Source organism: the organism of the source record quoted next, assembly GCF_019968985.1.
Source record: "MAG: Porospora cf. gigantea B chromosome Unknown PgB_NODE_874_length_9915_cov_121.482, whole genome shotgun sequence".
Classification (NCBI taxonomy): domain Eukaryota; phylum Apicomplexa; class Conoidasida; order Eugregarinorida; family Porosporidae; genus Porospora; species Porospora cf. gigantea B.
Genome location: NW_027179317.1, coordinates 1 through 9,915, shown reverse-complemented (window position 1 = coordinate 9,915; position 9,915 = coordinate 1). Strand labels below are relative to the sequence as shown.

General features: G+C 53.3%; 5 protein-coding genes across 14 annotated transcripts; 3 read left to right on the top strand and 2 right to left on the bottom strand.

The window, feature by feature from the left end:
* Positions 1–287: 287 nt before the first annotated feature.
* On the top strand, positions 288–902 carry KVP17_001665 (uncharacterized protein; the record flags this gene model as incomplete). Of its 2 annotated transcripts, none has more annotated exons than XM_068517288.1 (1): positions 288–902. In XM_068517288.1, one exon carries the CDS (start codon positions 288–290, stop codon positions 900–902), a length of 615 nt encoding a protein of 204 aa, XP_068371329.1. The 2 variants fall into 2 exon arrangements, with proteins under 2 accessions (XP_068371329.1, XP_068371328.1); XM_068517287.1 differs by having other exon boundaries at positions 300–902.
* A 24-nt stretch (positions 903–926) lies between these two features.
* KVP17_001664 (uncharacterized protein) lies at positions 927–2,055 on the bottom strand (the record flags this gene model as incomplete). 3 transcript variants are annotated; one of them, XM_068517284.1, is made up of 2 exons in its annotated part: positions 927–1,749; positions 1,778–2,055. In XM_068517284.1, 2 exons carry the CDS (start codon positions 2,053–2,055, stop codon positions 927–929), a joined length of 1,101 nt encoding a protein of 366 aa, XP_068371325.1. The 3 variants fall into 3 exon arrangements, with proteins under 3 accessions (XP_068371325.1, XP_068371326.1, XP_068371327.1); XM_068517285.1 differs by lacking the exon at positions 1,778–2,055 and having other exon boundaries at positions 927–1,700; XM_068517286.1 differs by lacking the exon at positions 927–1,749 and having other exon boundaries at positions 1,774–2,055.
* Positions 2,056–2,303: 248 nt separating this feature from the next.
* Positions 2,304–5,882, top strand: KVP17_001663 (uncharacterized protein; the record flags this gene model as incomplete). The annotated part of the gene is made up of 1 exon (XM_068517283.1): positions 2,304–5,882. One exon carries the CDS (start codon positions 2,304–2,306, stop codon positions 5,880–5,882), a length of 3,579 nt encoding a protein of 1,192 aa, XP_068371324.1.
* A 165-nt stretch (positions 5,883–6,047) lies between these two features.
* KVP17_001661 (uncharacterized protein) lies at positions 6,048–9,059 on the top strand (the record flags this gene model as incomplete). Of its 5 annotated transcripts, XM_068517276.1 has the most annotated exons (6): positions 6,048–6,721; positions 6,749–7,820; positions 7,939–8,389; positions 8,416–8,536; positions 8,565–8,796; positions 8,826–9,059. In XM_068517276.1, 6 exons carry the CDS (start codon positions 6,048–6,050, stop codon positions 9,057–9,059), a joined length of 2,784 nt encoding a protein of 927 aa, XP_068371317.1. The 5 variants fall into 5 exon arrangements, with proteins under 5 accessions (XP_068371317.1, XP_068371318.1, XP_068371316.1 ...); XM_068517279.1 differs by lacking the exons at positions 6,048–6,721; positions 6,749–7,820; positions 7,939–8,389 and having other exon boundaries at positions 8,533–8,796; positions 8,817–9,059; XM_068517277.1 differs by lacking the exons at positions 6,749–7,820; positions 7,939–8,389; positions 8,416–8,536; positions 8,565–8,796; positions 8,826–9,059 and having other exon boundaries at positions 6,048–6,725.
* A 35-nt stretch (positions 9,060–9,094) lies between these two features.
* Positions 9,095–9,876, bottom strand: KVP17_001662 (uncharacterized protein; the record flags this gene model as incomplete). Of its 3 annotated transcripts, XM_068517280.1 has the most annotated exons (2): positions 9,095–9,402; positions 9,431–9,876. In XM_068517280.1, coding segments are annotated over 2 exons (754 nt in total), but the record flags the coding sequence as incomplete, so codon positions are not given. The 3 variants fall into 3 exon arrangements, with proteins under 3 accessions (XP_068371321.1, XP_068371322.1, XP_068371323.1); XM_068517281.1 differs by lacking the exon at positions 9,431–9,876 and having other exon boundaries at positions 9,095–9,367; XM_068517282.1 differs by lacking the exon at positions 9,095–9,402 and having other exon boundaries at positions 9,408–9,876.
* Positions 9,877–9,915: the final 39 nt, after the last annotated feature.

Here is a 9,915-nt window from a genome sequence, read left to right as displayed (position 1 = left end):
CAAAGATTAAGTTTCGGGCTCAAAAGAAGGACAGGAAGCTCCACAAGAGAAACAGTATTCCTGAACGCTGCCTCCACAAACTTGACGTCCTTCACGATCGATGGCAGGAGAAAGAGAAGATCCGCGAGGAGCGAAAAGAACAAGGAATCCGACTAGAGCCGACTACGATTGAGAACACTCGGGTCCTGAACGACTCGGTGGTGGAGGTTGACGACGAAGAGCTGGTGGGAGCCCAGGATGAGGACGAGTTCGCAGCTTTCTTCCGTGGAAATAAAGAACCGAAACTCATGATCACCACCATGAAGAAGCCTTCAGCCCGCGTTAGAGCCTTTCTCAAATGCATCCTGAAGGTAATACCGAACACCTTCTACTTCAAACGACTAGGCTACAACATAAGCAGCATAGTCCGGTATGCTTCGAACTACGATTTTACTGGTATCCTCGTGTTGCAGGAGAAAAGCGCTCAGCCCATAGGGATTTACTGTTGTCACCTTCCGTACGGTCCAACTTTTTTTTACCGTCTCACCAACATGAAGCTGCCTCAGGAAATACCTGGTGCAGTTGACAGCACCGACAACAACCCTGAGCTCATCTTCAATAACTTCGACTCTTGGTATGGCCAGCGCTCGATGCGACAGCTGACGTCATTGTTTCCAAGACAGCAACAACTGCAGTACCGACGATGCATTACCTTTCACAACATGCGAGACTACGTATTTTTTCGGCACCATCGCTACGACTTCAAAGACAACCTGGAACGTGTTGCCATCAAAGAGATAGGCCCGAGGTTTACACTGAAACTGCGCTGGATTCAAAAAGGCACCTTCAGTACCAAGGGCAAGTACGAATTTATGTGGCGAGCGGACATGCAGATCAATCGGAAGCTATTTTTCATGTCTTGAGTTTACAAACACCCTTCTCAGCCTTCAGGTCAATCCATAACACGATAGAACGCCGAAGGTGTGGCCATCAGCTCTCTGAATCGCCTGTGCGGACTTCAAGAGCAAGCAGTCGTAGCCGCGCAGCTGGAAGAACTGACATCCGTAACCGGCGTAGTTTTTGCATGCCTGTGCACATTCCCATGGGGTAGCCGCACCTGCTATTTTACCAGGGACGACCAGCTCCGGGTTTATCGCCTGCACGTTGACTTGGTCGCAACTTTTCTGCGGTGGGTCTGGGGCAGATTTGAAATCGTCTGGATACAGACAGCTCATCGAAGCGACAAGAGATCCCTCCGTTGGTCGCTTGTCAGTGTTTCCCCAATGGAGCCAGCACCCATTATAGAATGTAAAATGCCGACACCCATGCTGTTTTTCATATCGGCACGTCTCAGCACAGGCCTTCGCCGTCATAACCCCAGGTACCACCACCGACCCCATATTCGAGTCATACAGGCCGACGCCATGTTCCTCGCAGGCAGCGTTGTAGGAACTGCCATCGTCACCTCCACCTCCAAGATGGTACTTGCACTCGGTAGTTGAGAAGGGGCGCTTGCCCAGAATATTGCCGGTCTTGCCATAGTGGCACACTAGGAACTGCCCAAACCAGGTCCCATGATCCTCTCTACAGCCACACCGTAGAGCACACCCCATGTACCTGCTCTTAGACCACACGACCTGAGACCAGTGGCCGTACCCGGGCTCGTCAGGCACCTGTGAGTTGTTCGTGCAGTCGTATCCGACGCGCTCAGAGTTCCACATTCCGACCCACTTTGGCCAGTTCGTCTGGCATGGATCGATGTCACTCGCCCTGAATGCCTTAATACCCCGAAACTCACATGTAAGCCAGGTTCTCGTTATGTTTGCAGGTAGGCGAGTCGCAGGCCTCACTTGCATACTCGCGAGAGGCCCATGAAGAGTGAGACGCCACACAGGAGTCTGCTTTCTGGGCTGCCTGCAGGGCTATTGTGTCAGACCACTTGTACGGCGGTTCGTGATACACCGCCCTCTCTCGGTTGTGCTCAGCGAGGATTGCCTCCTTCCACTCATCTGAAAGGTACACGAGACCTCCAAGAGAAAGGCTAAGAAGAGTGGTGGTCAGCAACCGACGTATCATTGGTGGATCTAATCACAGATAATACTCATATCTCAGCGTCATCTGTCAGCGGCTGTCAGAGAAACGAGGGCCACACACAATGGGCCATCGTTAGTCAGTGAAGTTCGTTGGAGCACAGTAGAACTGAATAAATATTGTTGTTTTTCTTTGTTTGGGACGAAAAATCATTTTCCTGCCATACGCTTTGCAACTTTCGAGTTTGGTCGCCTTCTGTGTTCGCTGACTCTATAATCCTCATTTCCGTTTCGATGTTATCGCTACACACTCTCTCGCCTACAAACTCCAGGTCACTTGCCCATTCGTTGATTGCTACTCAAGCTCCACACCTTCAACCTGCCCCCGGTGATATTGAAAGATTCCAACTCTACCCCAATCAGAACCAGGTGGTCGGCCAGCAGGTGCCTATCGTCTACGCCCCTCCAGTCTACGCCCCTCCACAGGTGGTCTACGTGCCTATTGCACAGCCTACTAATGCCCAGCCTACTGATGCCCAGCCTACTGATGCCCAGCCATCCAAGTTCAGAAATAGACGAAAGCCTAGCACGGGTCGAAAGGGTAGAAAGGGTCGAAAGAGCCGAAAGGACCCCCTGGAGATCGACTTCAGCGATAAGCCAGCCCCTATGCCGGGCAGAAACGCTCGTATACCAAAGGAGGACGTGGCAGGCGTCTTAAAAGGCCTCCGCCCGTCTCCGTTTGGGAGTTCAGCGCTAGCGCCAAACCCAGGCGTGAAACCGCGACCAGACTGGGTGCATAAAGTCAACGCGGAGCACAGTTCTCTTGCTAGAGCCATGGTGGAGTTGGACACTGCGATTCAGGAGTGCCGATCACACATGACATCCGCCAATGAATATTGGTGCAGTCTCCGTGTCTATATGGCGGTCTTCAACCAGACGAGACGAATTCAGAAGCAACTGCGCCTTGTGGAAGATGGAGATTCCAAAAACCTCCTCACGACTAAGTTTTCAACCCTTTTCGCAGCTGCCATGGACGTTTTGACCTTTGTCATCCGACTCGACGGTAATCTCCCTGACAGGGACAGCCTAGAGTGGGCCCAGTGGATGCGGAGAACTGCCCAACAGGCATTGCAGGAGACTAGTCGTGGCACAGTCGAAGCTGTGCCGCTAGGACTCCTCGTTCGAAAACTACGGGAAGACCCTTCGTCCGCGACGCAGATCGGGAGCGCTGTAGTGTCGATTCTCAAGGTATGTCTCCAGACTCTGGAGGAAGAACGGTCAAGCCTTCAGCCCTCTGACGTCGACCAGTTCAGTGGACTGCACCATCAAGCCTCGGCGCTGAAACGGGTGCTTGACGGCCTGACCTCAGGTCTCACCTGGAGTGGGTTCATGCAGGGAGTGGAGGATTTCGCTGACCTGCACGCCCGCTGCGAGCTGCTGGAATGCCAGCTGATGGTGGACTGCTTCGTACGTGACGCTGAGGATCCCAACCTTCTTGAAGAACTTGGTAGACATCGACGAACTCCAGCTGTCATCGATGCCCTGTCGAAGTTCCAGGCTCATGCGATGAGCTCTGCACAGTCCCCAGTGGCCCTTAAAAAAGCAATGCACAACGTTCTTCGGGCAATCAAGATAATCAGGCGGCATCTTTCAGATATCGCCACAAAAGCCAACGCCAGCCCCGCTACGCGGAAGATTTTCACCGAAGCCGCATCCAATTTGCAAACCCTCACCGCGGCCAATGTTGGCTGGTGGGCCAAGGAGGCGGGCCATGCGATGTTATCTGAGGCAAGCTGGGTCTCTGCAGCGTTCGCCGAGGAACAGAAGCTTCTCATTCGCACGGGTGACTTGCTGCAGGAGATCTGCCATGGTCATACCGTCGCGGTAGACTTGGTTCTGGGTTACCTAGCCTTCAAAGAACTCAGTGTGAAGTTCAGCTATAGCCTTAGCCCGCTTACAGTGGGAACTGTTTTGGCCGAGGGCAACGACCTGTTGTTGGTCGCTCTTCCGAAGACCGGTTTAATCCAACAGACTGTGCCGTTAAGTTCAGAAGCGCAACGCAGCTTCCAGTCCGGAAGCATGCGAATGCTTCAGTTTCTCAAGGAGATGTCGGGAAGTGACGTTGCCATGAAGATTATAGCTGCCAAGGGGGCAAATTTTCCTGTCTTCAGTGGAGGGTCTGTCACGTGGGTAAGCGGCGCGATACACGAAGGGCGGCATACGGCTGTCCTCGGCTTGACGTCTTCGGAAATCCGCATCCTCAAACAGGCCGCGGAGTACTTACCTCGTAATAGACGAGCCGAAGTCAACATGTTCCAAAGCACGATTGAGCGCCTGGCTGGGCGTTTGCTTAAGGCTCAGGGCTCAGACAGGTTAGCAGGCCTCTGGTTGGACAGCATCCGTAACGTTACCCGTGGTCATGCCGTCCAGCTCCTCCCGCAAGAAGAAGCTCTCAACGAGCTTCTACGGCTGGGCAACCAAATAGTTAGGTCCAATTGCACGTCTCCAGAGATGGTCGGACTGTTAAAGGGCATCGGCGAGGTCCTTCGGAGCCGACTTGAAATGCAGTTTGCGAAGTTGTGGGCCACAGAGCGATTGGACAGCGGTTTAACGTTTGAGACTCTCATTGCTGTCAATTCAGCCGTCACGAGGTTCATAGAGGAGAATCCTGACCTCCTTAGGTCAGGCGCCGGTCGTGGTGCGCGTTTATCGCTTTTGGCCGCGGCCGCACGCAGTCAAAAGTATTTTTCCGGTGACCATCAGATGGACCACGACATCGTGGACGCCTTCCATGCCCAGGACCTCCTGCTCCAGAGGGACGTGGAAAAGTATCCCTGCCTGCTTCCCTTAGCCTCCGGTCGATTCGCTGCTGACCCGAGACGAAAGACGTTGTACATGGAGCCAGCACATTTTAAGGGTCGTAAGTACGCGGTTGCCCTTTGGCGCAGCAGCTTTTTCAACCGCTACAAGCTGGGCGCCTTGCAGAAGTCGCTGGAGCAATCTCCGCTGCACCAATTTGCGGTACAAGAACCGATCAACATTTTCCGGTTCGTTCACAACCTTCACAAGCCCAAGCAGGCCGAGGAGCTGGCTGCAGAGCTGGGGAAGCACTGGACTACGTCTGTGGAACTCTTGTCGAAGACCCGGACAAAAGCTAAGGCTAACACTGCTTCGTTGGACCAGAAGACCCATGCTGTCGCCCGATACTTCAGCGTCCTAATAGGCGCATGTCAGCTGCACTCAATAATCACGGTGGCTGTAAAATTTTTGAACAGCTGTCGCCCGCTGAAGGTGCGACCTGCCCTGACCCAGCCTCTGAATCGCCTTGCATCGCAAATCGCGGAGGCGCTCAGGGAAGATCTTGACCCGCGTGCACAGCACACGCCTGTTGTATTCCACGCAGTTCTACCCGGAAATGCTGATAGAGAAGCTCTGCGTGGGGCGGAAGGGGCTGCTGAGGCTGCCCAATTCGACCAGCTCGACGAAGGCAAGGGGCTGCTTAAAGCGGCACTGGTGGAGTTCTTTTCGTACTGCTCTCCGATGAATCTGGAAGCATTGGATGCGTGTGCTGCAGTCGGTCACCTTGTGCGACTATCAGCGCTGCAGCAGTCCCTTGACCACCTGCTTGGCGTTGAGAACAGTCATCTCCTGCTTGACGCCTCGTTCCAAGGCAAACATGGGCATGTGCACGTCATAGACTATGCAGAGCTCAGCCAGAAGATAGGCGACGTAAGCACTAAGCTTGTTGACCACCTTGTGAAGCTTCTTGAGAAGCAGTCTCCACCAGAAGCTGTCAGAAAGTTCGCGCAGAACTCCATGACTGCTCTTGATGCCGATACCAGAAGAAGGTTGCGCGAAGCGCTCCTAAAGTAAAATCATTTTGTTTCGTTTTTTCGTGAGATTTTCCTGAGATTTTCAGTCAGAGAACAGGATTTGCAATCATACAGCATATGTCAGTGACCTTGAAGGACCCGTTTACGTGACGATTCTTTTTGTAGTTGTGGATGCGATTCAAACGTGAATTTTCGTGCATGCCAAATGCTGAAATCGTCGCTGAAGTCTTATCACGTCCATCGAGAAAGGGCTATATCCACAGACGGCTACGTCAGCCCCACCCCCTACCTCGCGGATCACCGGTGGCGGTGCCATGTCAATGATGGGGTGGTCTCCCTACCTCTATCACCGGTGGAGACTCAGCTCTGCGACCTCCTTAAATCCTTCGCGTCTACTGTAGGCACCACGCCAAGGCTAGCGGGTGGGTTCGTACGAGACAAGCTGATAGGCAAGGAGACCCATGACATCGACGTCACGCTGGACACTATGACAGGAGCGCACTTCGTCGATCTGTTCAGTGATTGGCTGAAGACGAAAGATGTTACCTGCTCGTCCGTGGGCGTCATCAGTCGGAATCCCGAGCAGTCTAAGCACCTGGAGACGGCAACAGCTCGGATATTGGGGCTTGACATCGACTTTTGCAATCTTCGTTCGGAACGGTATGCTGAGGGGAGTCGAATCCCCACTGTCGAAATGGGTACTCTTCAGCAGGATGCTGACCGCCGCGATTTCTGTTGCAACGCTCTGTTCTATAACGTAGCCACCGGGTTGATGGAAGATCTCACTGGCCGTGGCCTGCACGACTGCACCTGTGGAATTATCCGAACGCCTTTGGATCCCATAATCACTTTCTTGGACGACCCGTTGCGCATACTTCGGTGAGATGATGGTTTAGTATGAATCAGCGCGATTAGATTCGCTTCAAGGTACCGCTACCACCTCGACAAATCCATCATTGAAGCCGCCAAAGACCAGGCTGTTCACGCAGGAGTCGACCACAAGGTCTCCCGCGAGCGTGTAGGCATAGAACTCCGAAACATGATGACTTTCGGGTGCGCCCAGCAAGCGTCAAGGCTGCTGTTGGCCACGGAACTGTACCCTGCCGTGTTCAGGAGCAAGACAGCGCTGCCGAATGAGTGGTTTGAAAGAGGCATCCGCGCCATTCAGTGTCTCCAGGGGGTCCTCGAGACCCCTGACGTCTTTACCCAGTTCGCCAGAGGGCTCTTTCCCAGAGAGCCAAAGAAGGTCAAACAGTCTAGTATTTTGGGATGGGCTGACGTTGTGGAAGTTTGCAGTCGCGATCTGAACTGCAGAAACGGCGAGCAGCTCCTGCGAACAATGAACTTTGCCACTCTTCTGCATGACCTCGCAGACCTTCAAATTCCTGGCACCAACGGCAAACCTCAAGGCGTAGTGTTCGAGCTCATTCGAGACGAGTTGAAATTGAGCAGTCGCGAGGCTCAGACCGTTGAGAAGACCTTGAAGGCAGTTGGCATGTGGAAGAGCTTCATGGATGGAAAATTTCTCCCCCCCCTCCCTGATGTGCCTGCCGGACCTTTGAAGGAGACCATGACCACATTGGCCGAGTGTCCAAGGGTTCAGCTTGGCAGCATCGTCAGAGAGACGGGCGAGCTGTGGCTAGCGTCGCTTATTGTACTCGCCGCGCTGCTCTCGTTCGAATTGACCGATCCGGAGCCCTTCGACCTTCGCTGCGTCACCCTTTCAGAGAGGGAGGCAGCGGAAGGAGCAGTGTACTCTGGGCCTCATCCAGACCTCGAGCTCATCATGGTCCCCGAAACTGCAATTCCTCCACCGAGTTCGACTATGCAGTCAGTCCTCAGTCTGAAGGAGCGCGTGATTGAACTCGGCCTGCAACGGCCCACCACGTGCTTCAAGCCGCTTCTCAATGGGAAAGAGCTGATGGAGCGGTTCCCCAAGCTCCGGGGTCCGCAGCTTGGCGCTGTTATGGAGGCAATTGTGAGTAGCTCGCAATCATCTGACCCAGGTTCTTCATCAAATTGAGACAAACACTGATAAGGCGGGAGTGATTGACTTCGTAACGAGTCTTTATAATGAAATGGCGTCCCTTTGACAGAATTTGCCGGTGATGCTTATTGAGTCCAAGAGCGTGCATAAGCATGTGACAGCTACGGCAGAGCATGAAGACTCCAGTGGCTTCATCCCCATTGACAAGTTACAGTCGCTTGGTATTAATGTCGCTGACATCAACAAATTGAAATCTGCGGGCCTTTGCACTGTACTGAGCGTCGTACAGAGCACACGCAAGGAGCTCTGCAACGTGAAGGGTCTCAGCGAGGCCAAGGTCGAGAAAATTACAGACGCAGCTTCCAAGTTGGAGGTGACCAATTGCTTCTTAACGGGCACAGAGGTGTTGGAAAAGCGGAAAAGCATCCTTAGAATCACTAGCGGCTGTGAAGCGCTGGATTCACTTCTGGCGGGCGGCTTCGAGTCTGCGTGCATCACCGAGCTCTTTGGCGAAAACCGTTGCGGAAAGACACAGGTCTGTCATACCCTGTGCGTGACAGGTGAGGGCTGATATGTCTGCACACAGCACAGCTGCCTCTGGAAATGAACGGCGGCAACGGGAAAGTATGTTTCATCGACACTGAAGGGACGTTCCGGCCTGAAAAGATCACAAAGATCGCTGAGCGCTTCGGATTGCCTGGCGATGCGTGGGTGGGAGGTGCGACGAACACTCAGTGTGCTGGACAATATTCTCTACGCAAGAGCCTTTACTCATGAGCACATGCTCCAGCTGATACTAGTTGCAGCAGCGAAAATGGTTGAGGAGCACTTCTCGCTGCTGGTGATCGATTCGATCATGGCGCTATTTCGTGTGGACTTCACAGGGCGTGGTGAGCTGGCCGACAGACAACAGCAACTGGGGAAGATGCTGTCCCGCATAATGAAGGTTGCGGAGCAGTTCAACATTGTAAGTTGACGTTGCAGCAGCTCACACAGGCAGTGGTCTATACCAATCACGTTATGGCGGATCCAGGGAACGTCATGGCTTTCGGGCCTACCAGTAAACCTATTGGAGGACATGTCATGGGTCATGCAAGTACCGTGAGACTGTCTCTGAAGAAAGGCAAAGGAGAACAGCGCATTTGCAAAGTTTTTGACGCGCCCAACCTGCCGGAATCCGAAGCCATCTTCGTCCTGAGCGAAGGCGGCGTCACAGACGTCCAGAGTTGACTTTGACACATTGTCGGCGCAAAAACGGTCATCCATTAATCGGCCACCCTCTCGTCGGTCCCCCTAACGGCTGCCTCGCGCGTGTTATCTTCTCCGTCGGATTTGTGCTTCTTCTTGGGAAAGTCGGTTTCTCCTCCGAAGGGCGGTTCGTTAACGTCTTCAGCGTCGTCAGGTTTCATCTTGGTGGCTGCAGCTTGTATCTTAGCTGTCCAGTCGAAATTGAAATCGTAGGTGAGCCCTTCACGATAGAAAAGATCCCGGAAAAGGCGTCTGACGTAAACATAGTCGGGGCGATCCTCAAATCGCATACAACGCGTGTAGTTGAGATACGTATGGAACTCATCTGGGTCAGACTTCCTTTGTAAACTCACAGGGGCAGTACTTGCAGAGCACATCGATCGGGGTCCCCATTTTCTTCTCCATGATTTTGTCATACTTATCCCTCTTTGTGCCAGCCTTCAGTCCCTGCCAAGGGAGACTGCCTCGGATGAAGTACAACAACACGTAGGCAACGGCTTCCAAGTCATCTCGACGTGACTGCTCGATCCCCAGATGGGTGGAGATGGACGCGTAGCGTGCGGTACCAGTCAGGTGTTTCCCTTCTCGGTAGGGGATATGCATCATCGTGCGAGAATCGCGGTACTTCTTTGCTAGGCCGAAGTCGATGATGTAGATGACGCTGACTCTTCGACCGCGTCCGATTACGAAGTTATCAGGCTTCACATCGCGGTGAATAAACGACTTCTGATGCACATACTCGATGCGATTCAGCTGGGGAATGTAAATTGGCCGGAGGTTAATGTGCCTACCATCTGATCTGCGATGAGCAGCACAGTTTTCAGAGTGAAGGATCTGC